Source organism: Callithrix jacchus, chromosome 4 (genome assembly GCF_049354715.1).
Source record: "Callithrix jacchus isolate 240 chromosome 4, calJac240_pri, whole genome shotgun sequence".
Classification (NCBI taxonomy): Eukaryota; Metazoa; Chordata; class Mammalia; order Primates; family Cebidae; genus Callithrix; species Callithrix jacchus.
Window position 1 is genome coordinate 94,674,034 of NC_133505.1, and position 26,809 is coordinate 94,700,842.

General features: G+C 37.3%; 1 protein-coding gene across 3 annotated transcripts in view; it reads right to left on the reverse strand.

The window, feature by feature from the left end:
* Positions 1–1,430: 1,430 nt before the first annotated feature.
* RNGTT (RNA guanylyltransferase and 5'-phosphatase) overlaps positions 1,431–26,809 on the reverse strand; it is a 343,904-nt gene continuing 318,525 nt past the window's right edge. For all 3 annotated transcript variants that reach the window (XR_013534377.1, XM_017971256.3, XM_002746807.4), the window contains 2 exons: positions 5,437–5,560; positions 1,431–4,042 (listed from right to left, as the gene is read on the reverse strand). Coding sequence is in view for 2 of the 3 variants with exons in the window: in XM_017971256.3 (XP_017826745.1) it covers positions 3,879–4,042; positions 5,437–5,560 (288 nt within the window). In the remaining variant the exon portion in view is untranslated. The remainder of the gene's footprint in view (positions 4,043–5,436; positions 5,561–26,809) is intronic.

Below are 26,809 nucleotides of genomic sequence, written 5' to 3' on the forward strand. Positions count from 1 at the left end.
CTGGGTGGCTCCTGCTGGGAGTCCGCTCCACTACCACCTTGCTGATACACGTGACATCGGTCAGGTGAGGGGAGGGCAAGCTCCATTAACCAAGGCTGACAATGACCTGCCAAAGCAGCAGAGTTGACAGCTAACTATGCGACAATCAGTAAAATGTTAGCCCAGTGTGTAATCTAATCACTTATTCCTTCCTAATTACCTCTTTAGAATTTAGCATCTTAATGAGAACATTAAACTTCCCCTTCACGGCTGCTTAGTCACTCACATTTAAATATTGTTAAATAAATAGTTAAATAAGCCCTTAACATGTATTTACTTCTCTGCTCCCAACTTCACCTCCTTTTTTATTAGAGAGAAGTGCTTGATGCCTATTACTCCGTTAGCACCCAAAAAATGTCTTAAATAGTTTGGGATCCCTGGCATGAAATCAGTCTTACACAAAGGGACTACATGTAACTAAGCCTTTGGGAGAGTACTGTGCAAAAATTGAGGTACTGAAGTAAAAAGACCTGTGTCTGGATCTCAGCTCACAACTTAGTCTCAAGTTCCTTATCTGAAAGTGGGGTTGGTAACAGTACCTACCTGCATAGAGTGGTTACGGTTAGGACAGTCTTGGCACTTGGTGAATATTCAATAATGGTACTGCTATTCTGGTGAATACGGGAGATTTACAAAGTACTGGCTTCAACACAGGAATCATAGATAGACCTGGAAAGGCTCTTCTTCATCTGGCCCAGTGTGACAGATGGGATTTGCCACTTTATGGATGAAAAAAGTGGCAGGGGTGGACGGGGGTGTGTGAGTGGGAGGATGTAGACACATCAGAGCCAACAGGAGGCAGAGCCTGGACTTGCGTGAGTCTAGTCCAGAGTTTGCTCCACCACATGAGTTCTCCCACTTGGGTGTATTTTCTTCTTAGCTTCCAAGGTTTTTTTTTTTTTTGACAGGAAGAACTATATGCAGAGTTCAAAATGGTGGTATCATTTAAAGATGGCAAATTCCATACTACTAAAATGCTGAGTCAACTAAAAAAATGTGGCAGTTCATGACTTCATCAATTCAGAATAATTATTGCTATTGCTGAGTATTCTAAAAAAAATTAAACTCATTAAAAACAATGTAACAGAATATCTACTCATACAGTAGCCTGCTAAGATTAGATGAACGGAAATAATATAAACATCATATAAAGATGTGCTTTCCCCCATTCCTCGCCACTTCAACAAGAAAAAGGTTCAAACTACACTCCCCCGTGTCAATCACATTTCTCAGTTTCTCAGAAAGAAAAATAGAGGCTTTCCAAGTCTTTATGCTAATCTCTGCAAAGCCAGATGGATTACACTGGGTGTGGCTGACAGCAGTAGGATGTGATGCCAGCAATGGAAGGGACACCAGAGTATCACCAGTAAAACAGAGTAGATACACTTATGCTAATTTAAATCAGTAGTTTTATTACAATATGCACTGACACACAACTGGAGAAGGAATGTCCTGACATTTTCGGAGCATTTCACGGAAAGCAAATGTAATCATCCACACAGCAGAGTCATCCAAACCTTTTCCTAACAAAAAGCAAAAGCTTTTACATGTGATAACTGAAGAAAGCAAAATTGTCTTATTCTTGTCTAAAAAACTTCTGTCTCAGAAAAAAGTTAAAGTGAGCTGAGAAGAAACACATTTTGTTGACAATGTCCAAAATCCTGCCTCTAAATTATCCCCCCGACCTTCTAAATGACTTGTTATAATACTGCAGATGGTATTATGTTCAGGGGCTAAATGGGATCTACTTATAAGGCTGACTACTATATGTCACTATAATTGGAAGGAAATAATAAATTAAGAAAATTAAGTCCTACTAAAATGCACAAAGACATGAAGAAAATATCTGGGTGGATTAAAAGTGAGATGCTCTTTTCATGTACTCATTTAAAGGTTACAATTACCATAAACATTTTAACTCCATTAAAGATCACTGGCAAAAGCTTGCTTTCATATCTGCAAAAGGGCTCTGCCTTTCCACAGGCTTGGAGGAAAGCAGCATACCGTGGGGAGAGTAACTCGTCTTGGGGAAGCAGGCCTCAGACTGTTTGGAGTTGCATAGGCATTTTTTAAAATCCATTTTTTAAAAGACACTATGGAACCTTGAGAACTTTCCCTCTTTCAATAGTCATTGCGGCATCAGTTGTTTTAATCCCTTTAGCGCCCAAATGTGCAAAGCACTCTAGTAAAAAACATTACAATGGCGTTTTGGATAAATTCACTGTACATTACATGACTTGGGAACAACGAACAAAAAGCCCAAGCATGACTCAACCATTTCATATAGAAAAGCACTGCAGGAGAAAACTTTGTTTAAAAACATTAAAACTCAGGTGAATATAAATACATTTTTGGCTAATCTGTGCTATGTCCACATAGAAATCCTGTCAGATATTCAGTCTATCAGGTAATTCAGCTAGATTTCATGTCTGACTGAATCAGTAGAAGAATATACACTTGCATATACTTACACATATATGCATATACATATACAATTCAGATCATGAAAATTGTTTTAAATACATTTACTTAAAACCTGTACCTCTAAAAATAAATACATTAGCCTCCATTTAGCTAATTCTCAGATTTCTTTCACAAACCAATTAGAACACACTTTCTCAACAATGGCAGATGATCAATCAGCCGCCCTTTAAATCCATTATCTATCAGTAAACATTTTAAAATTTAGATGTATAACAGAAATAATACCCACAGAATAGAATGTAGATAGAATTCTGGCTTTGAAAATGAATGTCTTGATTTCCTTGATATTTAGTTCCTACAGATGTCTACACTTTGCCTCTGCATTTATCTAGCAGTGGGAGAGCATTTTCTAGTGACAGCATTCTATTCCATGACATTACCTTCTAATCAAAGGAGTCAGCTGGCTTTCCCTGTGCTGTTTTGTTCGAGGGAAGTAACACAACACCGTTTGTATTTGGTGTCGCTCCCATAGATCACAGTGAGTTGTGTGTTTTAATGTGATTTACAATGTGCTGATAGCACTGTGGTAAAGTGGAAGTAGCCCTGGCATTTTAAACAAGAAAAGTCTCCCAGGAGAACAACACATAAAGGACCTGGTGGTGTATGTCCAAGTTCCATGAAGTAACTCAAAACCACTGCTGGAATGGACACACTGGGTATCTGATATCATTGTTGAAACAATAAAAACACATGAAAACACTCAAAATACTTCCTTTAGAAACAATGCAATTCACAAGAATGGAGCTTTACTCTTTTACTTGTACATTTCCAAAAAACTTGTTAAAATGATAGAAACCAGACCAAGTTGTTTAATATAGTACAATGCTTAACAACCTTGTCATTTGTTTTTGAATACAGGAATCTCAGAAATGTAGGAAATCCATGGTTAATGATAGCAAGAATGTTTAATGCCATTGCCTACATTTTTTTAAAAGGAAAATTTGCTATAGTTGTAACACAACTTCTAAAAAATACTGTTTTATGGGCTCACAGTTTCCAGATTGTTAACTTTATAAATTAAATGTGAAGTTACCCATATAAAAACAAGGCCTCTTTTTCATTGATTTCAATCTTGTTTAAACCTTTGGATATTTCAGTCTTCAGATTCCACAAGGTAAGGCTGAGTTTATCAGATAAATAAAATGTTTAAGTCCATGATGTATCGCAGCACTGAGGACATAAATGCATCAAGTATTTACAGGCTGGCTACAATACCTTTCTCTTTTCTTAAAAAAAAAACTCAAATGTATATACATCAAGCCACATTCGTTTTTCAATTTCTCTGGCTACAAAAATGGTTAACAACAACTTTCCTCATTCATCTTTCCTCTTAACCCTGAAGTCACAGGCAGGTCTTAGGATGAAGGGCGTGGTCTTTTGGGTGGCGGTGGTGGCATGAGTTCTGTGTCAGGGTCAAGATGATGCTTTCGCTTCTGTCCTTGAGAAGCTGCAGCACATCTGTCGATGAACTCAAACAACATCTCCTTGGTGACAGGGTTTGAGATGCTATTGCACACAGCTGTGGACAAAGGGAGACACGTGTCTCACATGAGGGTTAATTAAGGCAGCTGACTCACCACAAGCTCATGAGAAAGGTTTTCATCCCAATATGCTAAATACTTCCATTTTACTGATTTGAGTGACAGGCTTCAGATTAAATGATCTCCTCCCTCCCTGCACCCAAAATATGCACTTGTCTAGTGGCTGCTCTTTACTGCAGTATTAATTTTAAACCAAAATTTTAAATATGAGGGCTATAAGCATGTCTTCCCCATGTTTTCTATCCCCCCTAAACCAGTTTTTATGGGATATGAATCTAACACAACACATTGCACTACAGTCTGTAGTCAACTAAAACTTCTATAGAAAACGTGCACTACAGTCCTTCAATCTTTCAGAAAGAAGTCCACTCTGCAAAACATAAAGCATGGCACCAGCTACCATTCCTATTGAACAGGTGGTTTCATTGTAGCTGGCAGACCCTATTATTTTATCTTCTCTTATCAAAATTTAGTGCCAGTCCTTTTAATTTTATTTACCTATTTGGTCTTGGAAAAAAAGATACTGGCTTAATCATCCCTACTTTTGAAATTTAACTCATCTTGTCTGAACATGGGTGCTCATGCAAACGAGAACTCCTAAATGTACAACAGTAACTTCAAAACTGCAAAGCTGAAACTGGCAATTTCTATATTTTCTCATTAGCTTATATCCTCCTCCTCCTCCTCCACCTCCTCCTCCTCAACTGCACGTTCTAAAAGTACACAGTTTGATTAATCTGTTATGTTGGTTTTTACCTTTTTTCAGCTCCACTAAGAATGCAATCCAGAGCAACAACTGCTACTGGTAGTGGTGTACCTTATAAACTTCAATTAATTTGTGTTTTTTCCCATGAAAGAAACTTACTATTCTGAATTCCCCAAGCATTCATATTGTACCCTAAGAACACTCTGAAGAATAGCATAGCAGATTTTGTCTTTTTAAATGGTTTTCATTTACTTTGTTCTCCATTGTTTATAAAGCTATTTTAAGAGCTGGAAATTACATTTTTCCCTGCTAATTTTGTCTTTTACCATCTGGCAAACAATGGTTTTTATAGTTTTGAATAGATCTGAAATCATCATGGTTTCTGTTGTTGTTGTTGTTCAATAAATTCAACTTGTATACCGCCCACTATCCTGCCCTTTAAACTTCTCTTTCGGGTGCCTGGGCATAAGACTCCCAGTTTAGAGAGCAGAACCTTCCAACTGGAGCCAAACAGGAGACAGGCTTGACATATCCTTCCCATCAAACAAGGATGAAGTCAAAATGACTATGCCCCATTAAGCAAAACAACAAAGGCAGCACACTTTGGGTCTGACACCTTAATTTTTTTTTTTAATGCAATAAGCACTGGTAGGCTGTCATACTCACCCATGGCAGTGTTGTAGGCATTAGGAAAACTTTTGTCTGTTCTCTGTCTCATGAAGACCCAGCTGTTGTTCTCAAATTTGCATTCTATAATTTTGTTATCATACTGTTTCAGCTCTTTTGTCACCTGTTTTGAAAGAGAATTGAGGAAAATATTTAAATGAAAGGCTTTTTACTTCTACTATGTGACAGACACATTAGGAATGATAAAAATACCTCAGTAACGCTTCATGCAGAGCTCTTTGTCACCTGAAGCATCTAATCAAGCTTAAGATATGCAGTGCCCTCCCTTGTACACATGCTCACTTATCCGACATTGTAAAAACAGTTGTGAAAACGGCTGTCAATATATAGCAATTAAAAGAAGCTAAGCAGAAACCAGCCACTCTGGGCCAAATGCAAATATGTTACTATGGGGACCAATGCCTTCAATATTGTCTGTGTCTCTATGGCTTTCAGAAATTGGTTATACTGCCTAGGTTTCATCAACTTTCAGGAAGGTCTAACCATCTAAACTCCTATGTTAAAATCTAAGAAATGCCCTGTACTAGTTAAGTGAAAAAATTACATATAAAAACTGAATACTAGTATATCCAAATTCAGGCAACATGCATCCTAAATATTTTGCTTTTCAAGCAGTGACAATTAACCAAAAACCTAATCTTCAGGCAAATTATCCTTTCCATCCCCAAACTAGTACAAATTTAGAGACGAAGCTACTTGTGACATTAGTTCATGGGTTTTTTGGCTTCTTCACCTCAGATGACTGAATATGGATACTCTATCAAAGCTAAAAAGTATCCATGGTAACTATAGAACCTTTTAAAAGATATTTCACTGGGCTGTGAGAATGGTTTTCATAAATAGGAACCTAAGCTTATCTTTGCAGTTTTCAAATCAAATGCCAGTCATGGTAATATTTTAATTCTGTCCTCATCTTTCATAGCTAACAACTTTTCCTCACAATATGGTAGATTGCAATCATTTAACTTCATTAGCATTATCTGAAACATTCTCATTTTTCTACCCACATATTCACTACCACCTAGGAATATGAAGGGAAGTACATTTTTAAAAGATGCTTTCAATTCACAGATTAGGCAGTACATATCTTCGTAAAAACTTTCAAACTGTATTCCTTTCCATTAAAGAGTATTACATTTGATTGTACGATCTGCATTTTCAGCAATTCCAACAGGTCCAATACATTCAGTGGTTTTAGAACTAGATATGCCCCAAAAAGTGATATTCCAAGTAGCAAACTTGCTAAATTTATTCTCAAATATTCATTATTTTAGTCTCAATTCTCTTGCCTTGCTTTCTAGGGACCTACTTCCTTTTATTTTGGAAACATTGTCTATACACAAGTATTGGACAACTCATTCAGTTGGGTAAACAATTTTGCTATACCACATGTAGGGTCTAACAGAAATAAGTTTCTAAACCTTTCAGTCTCTATTTTCCAATTTTTTAAATGGGGAACGAGTTCCTAATTTACTGGGTCACTGCAAGAATAATAACTGAAAGTACTTGGGACATAGTAGACAATCAGTAAAATTGTTAACTGAATATAAAATTAGGCAACAAAACATTGCTTTTTAAAATTTGTGGTTAAAAAAACATTAAAATTTCCATCTTAACCATTTTTAAGTATTCAGCAGTGCTAAGTGTATCCACATATTTTGCAACAGATGTCTAAAACTTTTCCTTTTTGCAACACTGAAATACTATACTCCCTAAACACTAATCCCCCACTCCTTCCCTCCACTCAGACCCTGATAACTGCCTTTATATAACTTTCTGTTTCTGTGATTTTGACTACTTTAGGTACTTCATATGAGTGTTAACAAAATCAGACACTATTTGTCCATTTGTGACTGGCTTATCACTTATTATAATGTCCTTAAAGTTCATTCATGTTGTAGCATGTGACAGAAATTCTTTCTTTTTAAAGGCAGAATAATATTCCACTGTATGCATACACATTTTCTTAGCCATTCATCTGTCAATGGACATGTGGGCTGCTTCCACCTCTTGGCTATTTTGGATAATGCTGCAATAAATGTGGGTGTGAAAATCACTCTTCGAGACCCAGTTTTAAATTCTTTTGGATATATATCCAGAGGTAGCATGACTGGATCATATCATAATTTTATTTTTAATCTTTTGAGGACTGCTTTGTTTTCCATAATGGCTACATCAATTTACATTCTTGCTGACAGTAGGCAAGGGTTCCAACTTTGCAACCTTGACACTTCTTTGTTTTTGTTTTTAAAAAATTTTTTACTCCCATTGTTTACTGTGCTGTAATTTAATTTTTTTGTTCTTTTCATAGTGGCCATCCTGATGGTGTCAGGTGCTATCTCACTGTGGTTTTGATTTGCATTTCCCTAATGACTGAGTATCTTTCCATGTGCTTATTTGTTACATACCTTCTTCAGAGAAATTTCGATTGAAGACCTTTGCCCATTTTTTAATTGGGTTGTTTAATGTTGTTGAACTGTAGGAGTTCCTTATATATTCTGGACATTAACCTCTTATCAGATGTACGATTTGCAATTATTTTCTCCCATTCCGTAGGCTGCCTTTTCACACAGTTGTTGATTCCTTTGATGTTCATAAGTTTTTAAGTCTGATGTAGTCCTCTTTATTTTTTAACTTTGTTGCCTATGATTTTGGTGTTGCACGCAAGAAATTGTTGCCTAATCCAATGTCCTAAAGATTTCTCCTATGTTATCTTCTACAAGTTTAATAGTTTTAGGTCTTATGTTTAGGTCTTTAATCTATTTTTGCGTTAACTTTTGAATATGGTGTAAGGTAGGGGTTCAACTTCATTCTTTTGCATGTGGATATTGTTTTCCCAACACTATTAGTTGAAGATATCATCCCTTCCCATTGTGTAGTCTAGGTGACCTTGCGGCAAATCATTTGGCCATATATGCAATAATTTATTTCTGGGCTCTCTATTCTGCTCATTAGTCTGTATCTCTATCTTTATGCCAGTAATTAGGTATGCCGTCTAAATTAGTTGCTTTGAAGTATGTTTTGAAATCAGGAAGTGTGAGGCCTCCATCTTTGTTCTTTCTCAAGATTGTTTCTGAGTATTTCGGGTCTATTAAGATTCTGTATAAATTTTAAGATAGTTTTTTTAATTTCTGCAAAAAAATACCATTGGGATGTTGATAGGGGCTGAATGCATTTTGGTAGTATAGATATTTTAATATTATTAAGTTTTCCACAAGCACAAAATGTCTTTCCATTTATTTGTATCTTTATTTCTTTTAGCAAGAAACACTGTTTAATTAAAAAAAAAACACCTTACAAGTAAACTTACCAAAGGAACCATGATGACATAGAAAGGTTCACTTTGAACCCTGTCAAGAAAATTTTATCTTATGCATTTTACAAGAATGGCTTGCTAGTCAACAATGTGTATTCTATATTTTTGCTGATTAGTAATTGTGGTCTTTATCATATAGCTTGTCATTCTTGTGTTCTCTGTTTCAGAATTGCTACAAACTATGTGTTGCTTAATCTGACTATAGCAATTAAGAAGTATTATTAACTACCTGTGTATCTCCTCAGCCATTAAAAATCTGGAAAACAGAGCTTTCCAGAAAATGCACAAACCCACCACCACTAACTGAAATGTATTTCCATATTTCAATGTACTTCCATATTTTAGAACAATACATCATTCTTCATTGATCACACAACTTATATTCCCAAGACAGACACACTACAAGCTACTCATTTGGTTAGGTGGTAAAATACATTTAACTAATAAAAATAATATCTCCTACATCTACACAAACTAAAAACAGTTTCCACTAATGGTAAGATCAAAAGAATGACTGGTATACAGAAGAGGAGTTTAATTTTAGTATCTAATTTGTTACTATGACAATAATCATCCTCAACCAATTACACATTATTATTTACTAAAACAGGATCCCATTAGGTCTTTTAATCAACTGTTACCCTAATTTGAGTTAATGAGACCTTGAAAGTAAAAATAATATTTATAAATCAGGATTTCATATCTGTACCCCAAATTACATTGAATTAATGAGGTTTTACTGTTTCTGAAAAAAAAAATAGAGCAACACACAGTATATTTTATGTTGAAAAAAATTGTTACATATATCCATCTTATTGCACACCACACTTTTATACTATTTGAATCTATCAATAATCTGGGGTTAAGAAACTATCAGATGAAAGTGGATCTCGTACTTCTGAAGATTTTAGATTTGCAGTTCAAAGATAATATCTGGAATGAAGAGCACAAAACAGATGTGGGTAGAATCGCAGTTGATCTACTCTGTCACTTTTTTACAGGATACATTTTTTGTAATTTAAGCAACAAAAGGCACATAATTAGTGTTGGCTGAACTGACCTTTACAACTAGGCAAAGATGCATCTATATTTCTAGTAGTGGGACTAAGCCTCTAAAATGTCCCCTGCTCTGTAGAGTTCAGTTTTATTACCGAGAACTCATCTTTCTTTTAGACAGAAACTGCACAAAGGCTTGGGGAAGGGTGATTTCTCTGAACTAATTCTCTCTGAAGATACTTTAAAATAACAAATATCCTTAGACTGACAAAGCCACCAGGAGTCTTTCTTCATTCTTAACTTTTAATTTTGATATAATTTTAGGTTGACAGAGGAGTTGTAAAGATAGTACAGCATTTACATACAAGTTGAATATCCCTTATCCAAAGTGCTTGGGACCAGAAATGTCTTGAATTTCTGGTTTTTTGGTGGGGGGGTGGACAGGGAGGAGCAGGTGATTTTTGGAATATTTGCTGAGCACCTGAGATCCAAAAATCTGAAATCTGAAATGAGAACTTCCTCTGAGTATCATGCTGGTACTCAAGCAGTTTCGAATTTTGGAGTATTTCGAATTTTGGATTTTTGAATTTGCAGTGCTCAACCGGTACTGTCTTCACCCAGCTTCCTCTAATGTTTATATTTTGCCTATCATGATACATTTACCAACACTATTAGAAAGTAAGATTGGTACAACACAATTAACTAAACTATAGTCTTTATTCAGACTCCAAGATCCAGCCCAAGAAAGCACACTACATTTAGTTGCCACTTGTCCTTACTCTCTTTCAATCTGTTGACAGTTTCTTACATTTTCTTTGATACTTTTGAAGGGTACAAGCCAGATATTTTGGTTCCTCAATTTGGGATTTTCTGATGTTTTCTTTTGGTTGGACTGAGGTTGTGGCTTTGGGGAAAGAATGCTATAATGGAGAAGTTCCCTTCTCACTGCATCACATCTGGGGGCATAAGATTTCAGCACGACTTAATACTGGTGGTGTTAACCCTGATCAGCTGGTTAAGATGATATGTACCAGGTTTCTTTACTGTAAAGTTACATTTTTTTCCCCTTTTCCTACTCTATTAATTAGTTGGGAATCACTATGCTCAGTCCTGCTCAAGAAGAGGAGAATTAAGCTCTACTTTCTGGAAGGAAGGGTAGCAAAGAATTTATGGACATTTATTACAAACATAACAGAAATTATAAATTTATTGGGGGAAATATTCTGACACTATACAAATATCCTGTTTCACAAAGTTTCACTTACTAATTTTGGCATTCATCTGTAACTCTTGCCTGAGCAATTATTCCTGTGGTGTTCTAATGGAATTTTTTGTATTCTCCATTCTCTCTACATCTATTATCTAGAGTTCTTCTGTAAGAAAGGTTTATCCCTTCTCTCCTATTTACTCATTTAATTGCTTATCTGTATCGGTGTGGACTCATGGATATTTACTTTATTCTTTGGTTTATAATGAAATACTCATCACTCATTTTGTTGCTCAAATTGTTCTAGTTTTGGCCACTGGGAACTCTCAGGTGGCTCCCATGTCTTTTTACCTTGCTTCCACTTTTTCTCCATGGGACCCCCTACCAAAGATTTTTTTTCTTTTTCCTGAGACAAGGTCTCACTCTGTCACCCAGGCTGGAGTGCAGTGGTACAATCACAGCTCACTTCAGCCTTGACTTCCTGGGCTCAAGCCATCCCACCTCAGGCTCCCAAGTAGTTGAGACCACAGTTGTGCACTACCAAGCCTGGCTAATATTTTACTTTTTTTTTTGTAGAGATGAGGTATCCCTATGTTGTTAAGGCTGGTCTCAAACTCCTGGGCTCAAGCAATCTTCCTGCCTTGGCCTCTCAAAGTGCTGGGATTACATGGGTGAGCCACTGCACCCAGCCTATGGGGGATTTTTTAAAAGAACATAATTGCATGTCAACAGTCCAGGCTATGCTTAGAAAGTACAGTCACAACTTATTTTGGTCAGAATTTAAAGCAGAGAAAAAGAACAGAGAGAGAAAGAAGGAAAGAAAGGTGGGGGATGAATATATGAGACTATAAAATTGTGTACATAGAGTTAAACTAAATTGGCCATTTTTTTCTTTTCTGAAGTTATAATTCTACTTTTTGAAAATTCAAAATTTCCTTCTATAGTGTGAAAGAAAGTGGATTTTTAAAACATATCTTGAGTAAATGAACTTAAACAAAAATCTCATTTTCATGTAAATAACTTTCAGTTTTTATGAAGGCAGAGAAAATAAACAATGACATCAGAAATAAGATAGAATTATAAAAGTTTTCTATGTGGTGTCATAACAATATGAATAGATTAAATCTGAATTATTAGATAAAGAGACTTCTACAACTACTACCTTATAGCAGGGCCATGACCTATTACTTCAAGAAAGTGCATCTGCCTATTAAAAGAAGTAAAATACTTGTCATGTTACCTTTTTCAAACATATGTTAGACTAGTACTTCAAAAAAAGGTTCCTGTATTAAAATCTATTGGTGCTTGTACCTCTCTAATGAGGAAGCACTGAGTAAATAGCATGCTTGCATTTGCTAGGTTAGAAACACAGCAGCAGGAAGATTCAAGATGGCACTGTAGGAGAAGCTCAAGATTGTAGCTCCCAGTGAAAGCACAGAGGGTGAGTGGAAGCCACATTTCCAGACAGATCTTTATTGCCCACAGACCAGGAGATTCCCAGGTGGAGAAGCCCCACGGGTCACGAGTGCGGCTGTTTTGGCTGGCACGGCTGTTTTGGCCAGTGCCGCAGTGCAGCGGCTCTCCATACAAAATATACTGGTCTGGTCTCCCTGTTAAACTGGCAATTGGAGATCCGGGAAGGCAGATTAGCCCATTCATCTGATTAAACAGGACTGAAACATACAGTCAGGCCAGGAGATTTCCGGGCAGAGACGTTGTTTCAGCCAGCGCAGTGGGTCACCACATTGGAAATCACACAGATCCCAGCACCCTTTCAGCAGGCGACTGGAACACCTGGGAGAGAGTCAACAGTTCAACTTAAAAAAAACAGGGCTCTGAGGCAGGGAGCAAGGTGATGAGGCTCAGTGGGTCCCACACCCACAAAAACAAACAAACAAACAAACAGCAACTGGAAACGCTCAGGGTTGAGAGTTTTACGACAAGCACAGCTAAACCTGGGACAGTCCAGCTCTGTAGGGGAGGGGCGTCCACCATTACTGAGGCACTCCACCCCTACGGAGGTAGTCTGCAATTGTTGACACAGCCTGCTGTTGCTGAGGCAACCCACAATAACAGAGAGAGTCCGCCATCAGAGGCGGACCACCATTGCTTAGGCAGTTCTAACCACACCCATATAAACAAGACTGCAGGGAAATACACACAGCAGCAGGGTGGAGCCCACGGCAGCAAGGCAGACCCAACAGTAGATCAGTAAAGCCTCTGCAGGCAGACAGTGATTAGGCTGCCTCCTTGCTGGGCAGGACAGCCCTGAAAAGAAAAAAAAGAAGGGGTTGAAATGAAAAAGAAAATGCTAAGGGCAGCCAGAGAAAAAGGTCGGGTTACCCACAAAGGGAAGCCCATCGGACTCATAGCAGATCTCTCAGCAGAAACACTACAAGCCAGAAGAGAGTGGGGCCAATATTCAACATCCTTAAAGAAAAGAACTTTCAATGCAGAATTTCATATCCAGCCAAACTGAGCTTCAGAAGTGAAGGAAAAATAAAATCCTTTGCAAACAAGCAAGTACTCAGAGATTTTGTCACCACCAGGCCTGCTTTACAAGAGCTCCTGAAAGAGGCACTACACATAGAAAGGAACAACCAGTACCAGCCATTCCAAAAGCATACCAAATGCTAAAGAGCATCAACAAAATGAAGAATCTGCATCAACTAAGGGGCAAAACAGCCAGCTAGAATCAAAATGGCAGTATCAAATTCACACATAATAATATTAACACTAAATATAAATGGCCTAATGCACCAATCAAAAAAACAGACTGGCAAATTGGATAAAAAGCCAAAACCCATCAGTGTGCTGTATCCAGAAAACCCATCTCACATGTAAGGATACACAAAGGCTCAAAATAAAGGGATGGAGGAAGATTTACCAAGCAAATGGAGAGGGAAAAAAAGCAGGAGTTGCAATTCTCGTCTCTGATAAAATAGACTTCAAAGCAACAAAGATCAAAAGAGACAAAGAAGGACATTACATAACGGTAAAAGGATCGATACGACAAGAAGAGCTAACGATCCTAAATATATATGGACCCAATACAGGAGCACCCAGATATATAAGGCAAGTTCTTAATGAATTACAAAGAGACTTAGACTCCCACACAATAATAGTGGGAGACGTTAACACTCCACTGTCAACACTGTCAGTAGACATATCTCCCAGACAGAAAATTAACAAGGATATCCAGGGCTCGAACTCAGACCTGGAACAAGCAAACCTGATAGACATTTACAGAACTCTCCACCCCAAATCCACAGAATATACATTCTTCTCAGCACCACATCACACCTACTCTAAAACTGACCACATAATAGGAAGTAAATCACTCCTCAGCAAATGCAAAAGAACTGAAATCATAACAAACAGTCTCTCTGACCACAGTGCAATCAAGTTAGAACTCAGAATTCAGAAACTAACTCAGAAACGCACAGCTTCATGGAAACTGAACAACTGGCTCTTGAATGTTGACTGGATAAACAACAAAATGAAGGCAGAAATAAAGAAGTTCTTCGAAACCAATGAGAACGAAGACACAACATGCCAGAATCTCTGGGACACATTTAAAGCAGTTTCTAGAGGAAAATATATAGCAATAAGTGCCCACATGAGAAGAGTGGGGAGATCCAAAATTGACACCCTATCATCAAAATTGAAAGAGCCAGAGAAACAAGATCAAAAACACTCAAAAGCTAGCACACAACAAGAAATAACTAAGATCAAAGCAGAACTGAAGGAGACAGAGACACAAAAAAAACCCTTCAAAAAAATCAATAAATCCAAGAGCTGGTTTTTCAAAAGGATCAACAAAATAGACAGACCACTAGCCAGATTAATAAAAAAGAAAAGACAGAATAACCAAATAGATGCAATAAAAAACGATAAAGGGAAAATCATCACAGAACCCACAGAAATTCAAACCATCATCAGAGATTATTACAAACAACTCTATGCACATAAACTAGTAAACCTGGAAGAAATGGATAAATTCCTGGACACTTGCGTCCTCCCAAGCCTAAACCAGGAAGAAGTTGAAACCATGAATAGACCAATAACAAGATCTGAAGCAACAGATTAAGAGACTGCCACACAAAAAAAGCCCAGGTCCAGATGGGTTCACAGCCGAATTCTACCAGACACACAAAGAGGAACTGTTACCACTCCTTCTGAAACTATTCCAAATAATCCAAAAAGAGGGAATCCTTCCCAAATCATTTTATGTGACCAACATCATCCTGACACCAAAACCCGGCAGAAACTCAACAAGAAAAGAAAACTTCAGGTCAATATCCATGATGAACATAGACACAAAAATCTTCAATAAAATACTGGCAAGGCGATTGCAACAGCACATCAGAAAGCTTATCCACCATGATCAAGTAGGATTCATCCCGGGGATGCAAGCCTGGTTCAACATACTCAAGTCTATAAACGTAATTCACCACATAAACAGAACCAAAAACAAAAACCACATGATTATCTCAATTGACTCAGAGAAGGCCTTTGACAAAATTCAACAGCCCTTTATGCTAAAAACCCTCAATAAACTCGGTATTGATGGAACATATCTCAAAATAATAAAAGCTATTTATGACAAACCAACAGCCAATATCATACTGAATGAGCAAAAACTGGAAGCATTCCTTTGAAATCTGGCACTAGACAAGGATGCCCTCTCTCACCACTCCTATTCAATATAGTATTGGAAGTTCTAGCCAGGGCAATCAGGCAAGAAAAAGAAATAAAGGGCATTCAAATAGGAAAGGAGGAAGCCAGATTGTCTCTATTTGCAGACAACATGATAGTATATCTAGAAGACCCCATCATCTCAGCCCAAAATCTCCTGAAACTGATAAGCAACTTCAGCAAAGTCTAAAAATACAAAATCAATGTGCAAAAATTACAAGCATTCCTATATACCAATAACAGACTTAAAGAGAGCCAAATCAAAAATGAACTGCCATTCACAATTGCTACAAAGAGAATAAAATACCTAGGAATACAACTAACAAGGAACATAAAGGACCTCTTCAAGGAGAACTACAAACCACTGCTCAATGAAATAAGAGAGGACACAAACAGATGGAGAAACATTCCATGTTCATGGTTAGGACGAATCAATTTCATGAAAATGGCTGTACTGCCCAAAGTAATTTACAGATTCAATGCTATCCCCATCAATCTAATGACCTTCTTCACAGAACTGGAAAAAAACACCTTGAACTTCATATGGAACCAAAAAAGAGCCCACATACCCAAGTCAATTCTAAGTAAAAAGAACACAGCGGGAGGCATCACACTACCAGACTTCAAACTATACTACAAGGCTACAGTAATCAAAACAGCATGGTACTGGTACCAAAACAGAGATATAGACCAATGGAACAGAACAGAGGCATCAGAGGCAACACAACATATCTACAACTATACAATCTTTGATAAACCTGACAAAAACAAGCAATGGGGAAAGGATTCCCTGTTTAATAAATGGTGTTGGGAAAACTGGCTAGCCCTGTGTAGAAAGCAGAAACTGGACCCCTTCCTGACACCTTAAACTAAAATTGACTCCAGATGGATTAAAGACTTAAACATAAGACCTGGCACCATAAAAACCCTGAAAGAAAATCTAGGCAAAACCATTCAGGACATAGGAGTAGGCAAGGACTTCATGAACAAAACACCAAAAGCACTGGCAACAAAAGCCAAAATAGAAAAATGGGACCTAATCAAACTCCACAGCTTCTGCACAGCAAAAGAAACAGTCATTAGAGTGAAATGGCAACCAAAAGAATGGGAAAAAATTTTTGCAGTTTACCCATCTGACAAAGGGCTGATCTCCAGAATTTACAAATAACTCAAACAGACTTATAAGAAAAAAACAAACAAGCCCATTCAAAAATGGGCAAAGGATATGAACAGACACTTTACAAAAGAAGACATACAAGAGGCCAACAAATATATGAAAAAATGCTCATTATCACTGGTCATTAGAGAAATGCAAATCAAAACCATATTGAGATACCATCTCACGCCAGTTAGAATGGTGATCATTAAAAAATCTGGAGACAGCAGATGCTTGAGAGGATGTGAAGAAATAGGTACATTTTTACACTGCTGATGGGAGTGTAAATTAGTTCAACCATTGTGGAAGACAGTGTGGCGATTCCTCAAGGACCTAGAAATAGAAATTCCATTTGACCCAGCAATCCCATTACTGGGTATATATCCAAAGGACTATAAATCGTTCTACTATAAGGACACATGCACACGAATGTTCATTGCAGCATTGTTTACAATAGCAATGACCTAGAACCAACCCAAATGCCCATCGATGATAGACTGGACTGGGAAAATGTGGCACATATACACCAAGACTATTATGCAGCAATCAAAAATGATGAGTTCGTGTCCTTTGTAGGGACATGGATGAACCTGGAGAACATCGTTCTTAGCAAACTGACAGAAGAACAGAAAATGAAATACCGCATATTCTCACTGAGAGGTGGGTGATGAACAATGAGAACACATGGACACAGGGAGGGGAGCACTACACACTGGGGTCTATTGGGGGGAATAGGGGAGGGACAGCAGTGGGGGGGGGGAGTTGGGGAGAGATAGCATGGGGAGAAATGCCAGATATAGGTGAAGGGAAGGAAGGCAGCAACTCACACTGCCACATGTGTACCTATGCAACTATCTTGCATGTTCTTCACATGTACCCCAAAACCTAAAATGCAAAGAAAAAAAAAAAAAGAAAGAAAAAAGAAAAGAAACACAGCAGCAGGAAGTTTCTCCCTCTAGAATGGTGGGGTCTTCATGTACTTCAGTCAGATACGCAACTAATGAAAGCAGTTACTTAGGAAAGGAACAGCTATAACTCTATCTTATTTACTTATCCCAAGTCATTATAGACAAGTCACAACTAAAGGGTATGAAATTTACACGAAACTACAGATTTCTACCATCCCATAAAATCAGTTAGTCACAGTTATTATTTCATAGAAAATAACTTGACAGATATACAAAAACATGTTAGTAGTGGTTACTGGTGGATGGTGGAATTAGAAGTGACTTTTATTTTCTTCTCTGTGTGTTGCTGTATTTTCCAAATTTTCAACATTACATATGTTTGACTTTCATACTTTTTTGAAACAAAAAAATCCTAAAATAGGCCAGGCGCAGTGGCTCACGCCTATAATCCCAGCAGTTTGGGAGGCCGAGGTGGGTGGATCATGAGGTCAAGAGATAGAGACCATCCTGGTCAACGAGGTGAAACCCTGTCTCTACTAAAAATACAAAAATTAGCTGGGCATGGTGGTACACGCCTGTAGTCCCAGCTACTCAGGAGGCTGACAAAGGAGAATTGCTTGAATCAGGAAGGCGGAGGGTGTGGTGAGCCGAGATCGTGCCATTGCACTCCAGTCTGGGTAACAAGAGCGAAACTCTGCCTCAAAAAAAAAAAAAAAAAAAAAAATCCTAAAATAAACTATGTTTCACCAATGATTATAAACATCAGGTTTGATTTTAATGTAGAGGCACAAAATATAAAAAATAAATATTTAAATGAAAAACAAAAAGTCCTGGAATAATGCTCTGAGTCCACAGCTCGTAAACTGCAATGAGGCAGCCAGAGAGCTACAGCAGTTCACAAGGGCATTGTGGATTATTTTACGTTTTTAGGGAAAGACAGTGACAGGGGTTGGACACCATGAAAATTACTAGTTGAGGCGAGTTCACAGTTTAATACAGAATTTCTTTAGATGACATTATGTCTTTGCAAAGCTGAGTCTTGGATAGTTATTTTGATTAAAGCCATATATTGTGCAAAAAAAAATCAATGTGGAACAGGACATGTCATTGGTGGTATCCAATCTGATTCCAATATATGAGAAGTTGTATGGCCTTTAACACATGCTAAGTTGTTTAAACACAGACACTTAGTTGTTTGGATCTACTTGCTTAATAAATGAAATTGTTAGGTATTTCTTTTGGCTTAGAGGTGCTGTGCATAAGGCAACATTAAGCACATTTTTATTTTATTTTATTTTATTTTTTTAGGGAGGGAAGGAGGAATGGAGGAAGGAAGGAAGGAGGAAGGGAGGAAGGCAGGAAGGGCGGGAAGGAGGAAGGGAGGGAAGAAGGAAGGGATGAAGGGGGGGAGGGGAGGGGAGGGGAGGGGAGGGGAGGGGAGGGAAGGGAATTCAAGCAATGAGAGAGACATTGCCAACCTGGATCTAGAGGTTTACAAGTTGATTTCTTTTTTTGAGAGAAGGAAAGGAGAAAAAAAAAAATGAGTAAAGGAGAGAAAGAAAGAGGAAGAGAGAGAGGGAGGGTGAACAGAAATATTGCTTTATTATGGAAAAAAAAAGGGGGGGGTATTAATAATGGCCAATCAATGTTTCATTTAAACCTATGAGTAGGTGTGATGTGGTATTGACAAGAATGTATATTTTATGTATTTGAAGTAGAGAGCTCCATAAATATTTATTAAGTTTACTTGTTCCGGATCTGAGTTCGAGTCCTTGATATCCTTATTTTCTGTCTCATTGAATTTAAGTCCCTATGTATCTGGGTGTTAGGATCGTTAGCTCTTGTTGTTGTATTGATCCTTTTACCACTATATCTTTGTTGCTTTAAAATCTATTTTATTCGCTACAAGAATTGCAACTCCTGCTTTTTATTTATTTATTTATTTATTTTTGCTCTCCATTTGGTTGGTAAATCTTTCTCCATCCCTTTGTTTTGAGTCTTTGTGTATCCTTGCATGTGAAACAGGTCTGGATGTAACATGCCGTTGGGTTTTGGCTGTGTCTTTTGATTGGGGGATTTAGTTGATTTAAATTTAGGGTTACTACCATTTGATGTTAACTGGCTGTTTGATCCATTCGTTGATGAAAATTCTTTATGTTGGTGCTCTTTACTTTTTGGTATATTTTTAGTAAGGCTAATACTGGTTGTTTCTTTCTGTGTGTAATGCTTCTTTCAGAAGCTCTTGTAAAGCAGGCCTGGTGGTAATAAAATCTCTGAGTTCTTGCTTGTTCATAAAAGATTTTATTTTTCCTTCAGTTGTGAAGCTTAGTTTGGCTGGATATGAAATTCTGGGCTGAAGGTTCTGTTCTTTGAGGATGTTGAATATTGGCCCTCACTCTCTTCTGGCCTGTAGAGTTTCTGCTGAGAGATCTGCTGTAAGTCTGATAGGCTTCCCTTTGTGTGTAACCTGACCTTTCTCTCTGGCTGCCCTTAGTATTTTCTCCTTCGTTTCAACCCTGGTGAATCTAACGATTATGTGCCTTGAGGTTGGTCTTCTTGAGGAATATCTTTGTGGTGTTCTCTGTATTACCTGGGGTTGAATATTGACCTGCTTTGCTAGTTCAGGAAAATTTTCCTGAATAATATCCTGAAGGGTATTTTCCAGCTTGGATTCATTCTCTCCATCGCATTCAGGTATACCTATCAAATGTAAATTTGGTCTTTTCACATAGTCCCACATTTCTTGGAGACTTTGCTCATTCCTTTTTATCCTTTTATCTCTAATCTTGTCTTCTTGTTTTCTTTCATTAAGTTGGACTTTGACCTCTGTTATCCTTTCTTCTGCTTGAACAATTCGAGTGTTCAAACCTGTGCATACTTCTCGGAGTTCCTGTATTGTATTCTTCAGTTCCATTAATTCACTTATATTCCTCTCTAAGTTGTCTATTCTCAATAGGATTTCGTCAAACCATTTTTCAAAGTTCCTAGTTTCTTTACGTTGAGCTACAACATGTTCTTTTAACTCACAGAAGTTTCTTATTATCCATTCCCTGAAGAGTGATTCTGTTATTGGGATGCACTCGTTCTCCGTCAAGCCTTGTTCCATTGTTGATGTGGAACTGTGATCATCTTTCGAGGGAGAGGCGTTCTGATTTTGAGTATTCTCAGCCTTTTTACGCTGGTTTCTTCCCATCATTGTAAATTTATCCTCCTGTCGTCTTTGAAATTACCAACTTTCAGATTAGGTCTCTTGATTGGACGTCCAAGTTGTTAGTTCCCAGGGCCAGAACTGTGGCGTTAAGACTGATGGTGCTTTTCTGCCCAGGATTCTCCTGTCTGGCTTCCTTCTTGTGTCTGTAATGGGCGACTCTGCCTTCCCCGGGCTCCAAACCTCAGTCAGAAGGGGAGCTGGCCCTGTTTACTCTGCTCCGAGAGCTGCGGCGCTGAGGTGCCAGCAAAGCCTCTGCGCCGGCCACAAGAGTCATGCTGGCGGCCCGTGTGGGTCCTCCAGGCCTGGGTCAGAAGGGGAGCCAGCCCTGTTTACTCTGCTCCGAGAGCTGCTGCGCTGAGCTGCTGGCGAAACCGCTGCGCCAGCCACAAGAGTCGCGCTGGTGACCCGTGTGGTTAGTCCACTGGGGATCTTCTGCTCCATGAGCGACCAGAATTTGTCTAAAAGTGTGGCGTCCTCTAGTTCTCTGCGCTTTGACTGAGAGCTGCAATCCCAAGCTGTTATCGATCGGCCATCTTGGATCGTTCCTCCAACCAAGCACATTTGCTAACCTCTGTCCTAAGTTCTTTTCATTCATCCTTTCTGATCCTAGTCTCTAAAACCTACACACAGATTATGTCTAGCACTTAGTGGAAACCAAACAGAGTATGAAGAACTTTGCTGGAGGTGCAGAAACCAGATCATGGTATAGAACAGAATTTCTTATCAAGTTAATTTCATCAACTCTGATTTAGATCAGTAAACTATGTACTCTTCATTGGTTGTACCAGTTTAGAGTAGAGGAGATCCTCAGGAAAGAGGTTTCCTTAAATTCCAGAATCTGCTTTTCCTCCCTCTATCCTTTGCTATTCTTTCTCAGGTTTCTTTGCTAATCTCTTCTCTTTTAAAGTTTAGAAGTCCCTAGGGGCTGGTACTGGGTTCTTTTCTTTCTCTAGCAATCTTATTTACCCCTATAGTTTTAAATACCATCTACATGTGGATAACTCCCAAATGTTCTTTCTTGCCATGTTTCCTGAGCTCTAGAACCATTATTGCTCTCACCTGACAAATACTGATCAACCATGTGCCCAGTAAGGTGCTGTGGACTGGTGACACAAGGTAAACAAGGTAGACACAGTCTCTGATCTTTGGAATGTAGTCTTAGTGTGAAAGGCAGACAACAAACAAGAAAACAATTACAAAATGTTTACAAAATGATAACGCCTATGAAGAAAATATTGTGTAACAGAGACTAATGCATAAAGAAGGACATCTGGCTTTAGGTAAGGTCTGAGGAGATGATATTTAAGCTAAGACCTATAGGATGATAAGACCCCAGCCTAAAGAAGGAAAGAAAGGAGGGAGGGAAGGCAGTAGAAAGAGAAGGAAAGTAAGTGGGAGTGTCCAGGGGAGGGAAGACACACACACTTAAGGCAGTGATTAACGTGTCTAAAATCCTGAGGTAAAAAAGATCTTATAATCTTGGATGCTATAGCTACAAGCCAATGGAATGAAAATGTCTCTACAAGCTGTTGAATGGGGTCCTACATAGATCTAACTCATTCCCAAGCTCCTCTTCTTATATTTTATTCATATTTTTTCAAAACTCAACTTTTCACCTGCTTCCAAATCTGTTTCCTCTCTCATCTTCTCCATTGCAATAAATGGCAACTCTATCCACCCAATTCCTTGTAACAGAGATCTTGGTGTCCTCCTGATCCCTTCCTCTTCTTTTGCCTAATATTCAATTCATTACCCAGGCTTATTAATTCTACATCCAAAATATAATCTGAGTATATTTCTTTCTTCTCTTACTGTCATCATTGTAGTCCAACCTATCAGAGTGTCTCAGATTCTTGTGACAACTTCCAAACTGTTTTCTTTTTTAGTTCCCCATCCTATCAATTCCTTATACTGAAGCCACATTTATTTTTGAAAAATGTTAAGTCATTCTCTTGCTTAGAAGGAAAACAAATAAAAGACCTACAGGTTGAAAAGGAAAAAATAAGACTGTCTTTATTCACAGATAACATGATTACTTACATAGAAGGGTCTACAAACAGGCTCCTAGAACTAATAAGTAAGTTTAACAAGGTTGCAGAATCCAAGGATGTTAAATAGATACATAAATGGATGCAGAATACTAAAACCAATTGAATATCTATATACCAACAATGAACAGTTGGAAACTTAAAATTTTAAAAGTATAATTTACAATAACACAACTACAAAACATGAAATAGGTATAAATCTAAAATAATATTGCAGGATCTATACGTTAACAACTACAAAATACTGATGAAAGAAATAAATCAAAGAAAACCTAAAAAAAAGAGAGATATATACCATGTTCATGGATTGAAAGATTCAATATTGTTAAGACGTGAATTCTTCCCAAAATGATCTACAGATTTAACATAATCACAAGCAAAATCCCAATAGAATTTTTTAGTGGATATCAACAACCTGATTTATACAGAAAGCCAAAAAAACTTGAAAAAATTTATAAAAGAACAAATTTGAAGAAGTGATACTAATTTGATCTCAAGAATTAGTATAAAGCTATAGTTATCAAGACAGTGTGGTATTGTTTGGTAAGCAGAGAGACACATAGATCAGTGAAACAAAATAGAGAGCTCACAAAAAAATCCACAAATATAAGGTCAATTGATATTTGACCAAGGCACAAAGGCAATGCAATGAAGAAATGATAGTCTTTTCAATAAATGGTACTGGAACAATTGGATATTCATACACAAAATACACAACTCAACCTATGCTATTCATATTACATAAAAATTAAGCTGTAAAGTACACCTAAATATAGAACTGAAAATTATAAAACTTCTAAAAGAAAACATAAAAGAAAATCTTTGTGACCTAGGGTTGGGCAAGATTTCTTAGAAATGACACCAAAAATATGATTCATAAAATGAAAAACTGATAAAAGGCATCAAAATTTAAAACTTACGCTCTCTAAATATATTGTTAAGAGAATGAAAAGATAACACATAGATTAGAATAAAATATTTGCAAATCACATATCTGACAAAGGATTTGTATGGAACACATTAAAAAAAACCTTAAAACTCAATAAAAAACAAACGATTCAATTTTAAAAATGGGCAAACAATTTGAACAGACACTTTATCAAAGCAGCTATATAGATGACAAATAAGCACATAATACTGTATGTTCAAAATTATTTTGGTAACTATGAAAATTCAAATTAAAATCACAATTAGATACTATATATACCTATTAGAATGTCTAAAGTAAAATATATTGACAATATCGAAGTGTTGACAACAACGTAAGGCAACTGAACTCTTGTATATTGCTAGTGGAAATGTAAAATGGTATAACCATGTTAGAAAACAGTTTGGCAGTTTCTTTATAAAGTCAAACATACACTTAGTATAAGAGCCAGCAATTTCACTCCTAGGTATTTTACCCAAGAGAAATGAAAACATTTGTTCACATAGAAACTTGAATAAATGTTTACAGCATATTTATTTGTAACCATCCCAAACTGGAAACAATTTAAATGCCTTTCAAATACTGAATAAACAAACTGTAGTATAGTTCCATAAGGAAATACTACTCAAGAATAAGAATTATTAGTAAACCACTGATGAATAGAATAATATGGATTAATTCCAAATGCACTGAGCTGAACTGAAGAAGCTTGATTTTAGAAGCTATAAAGTATGTGATTCCATTTACATGACATACTAGAAAAGGCAAAATTATAGAAACAGAAAGCGGATTCAGATTTAGAAGTAGGAAAAGCAATTTATTACAAAGGAGTGTCATGTGGGGCTTTTTAATGGTGGCGGTGGCGAGTGGTGACGGAACTATTCTGTCTTGATTCCAGTAGTGACTCTATGCCACTATGCACTTGTCTAAACTCATACACCAAAAGGAGTGAATGACTGTATGTAAAAGGTAAATCAAAATAAAAAAAGAAACTTAAGCAGGTAGGTTAAAAAAAAGTATTATCAATCACATCATCCTTGTCAGTGGCTTCCCATTACAAAGCATTAAATGACATGGCCGTGCTTAATTTTCTAGCTTTAATAAGTTGTCTTACTGTACCCTACATGTTTCATCTACATTATCTATCAGTGTTATTTGTTGATTATTGATTTGATCTGTCAATCAGATGGTTAAATTATGGAACACTTACTAGATGTAGAGTACTGTTTTAAGGGCTTTGCACTATTTATTTAATCCTCACAACCCTAGGAAGTAGGTATTAATATCCCCATTTCACAGAAACACAGGCATAGAGGAGTTATAGAATTTGATCAGGGTTTAATAGATAGTAAAAGATGAAGAAACACTGTATCCCTACCAAGTTCTCTAATACAGTATCTAATCTAATCTGTACAAGAGTCCAGTGAGATTTCTGGATGTGGAAGCTGCAGCCAGAGAGTTTAAGTAATCTGCATGAGGATACAGAGCTGATTTGTTTTATTAATCAAATTTGAATTCCAGGTCTTCATGAATCAAAAACTATGCCCTCCTTTTTCTCTAATAATCTAGGCTCTAGGTTGAAAAAGTATTAAAGGAGGAGAAGGCAGACTACACTTACAGACAATTTTACTTAATGAATATTTAAGTAATTTATTTATTTTATTTTTATTTATTTATTTTTTTGAAACAAAGTTTTGCTCTTGTTACCCAGGCTGGAGTGCAAGGGCGCAACCTCGGCTCACCGCAACCTCCGCCTCCTGGGTTCAAGCAATTCTCCTGCCTCAGCCTCCTGAGTAACTGGGACTACAGGCATGCATCACCATGCCCAGCTAATTTTTGTATTTTTAGTAGAGACGGGGTTTCACCATGTTGACCAGGATAGTCTCAATCTCTTGACCTCGTGATCCACCTGCCTCGGCCTCCCAAAGTGCTGGGATTATAGGCGTGAGCCACCGCGCCCGGCCGTATTTAAGTAATTTAAAACAGTAATTTAAGTAATTATTTTCAAGGATTACACTTCACTTGGGAGAGTCTAAAGGTGGGAGACAAAGTGATATATGACTGATGAGGGGAGAAGGTCATAATACCTTGGCTTGAACCAAGCTCAGTGTCTGCTAAGTTTCTTTCTCTTCATTTTCCAAATTCACATCATTCTGACTGCATCATCTCTGCTGTTTCCTATTCTAATTGCAACACAAACCACAAATCATAGCAAATTGCAGAATTTCTCAATCATTAAGAATTTACAATAGGTTAATTTTTAAATGGGCTGCATTTCACAGCTGCAAAGCTTTTGTCTGATTTCTAGACTAAATGAGAAGCCATTATTGGGTTGAATGACCTTTCCATAGGCATAACTAGCAAAAAGAAGAGGTCATGTCCACAAAACAAGCAGCTCTACCAGTTAAGGTGAGGTAACAGTAATGACTTACTAAACAGAGTGCCAAACTCTACGGCATAATATATTGGTTCTCTGTTTAGTTCTAATACCTAATACCTAAAACCAAGCATGATGAAACTTGTAAGCAGACTATGGATTCAATGCATGTTTGGGATAATAAAGTTGATACACAACCAAGGAAAGCTTTAACATCCACCATTAACTTAAGAAGGAGGATAAAATGCAATACGCATGTCTAATACTTTTTTTCCTTATAGTTATACTTACAATGACTGGCTTGATGTTGCTCATTTTTTAAGATGTCTGTTGCACAGCTGATGCAAATATTTCATAAAGTATATTTTCACACTGAATTGAATAAATGGTCTACTTCTGGCAGTAACAAATACCTAACTTGTCTATTTTAATGATCATTAAATATCCATGTTTAACAATGTCCACAATATATTGGACCTAATGTTTGAGCCAGGCAATGCATTAAGA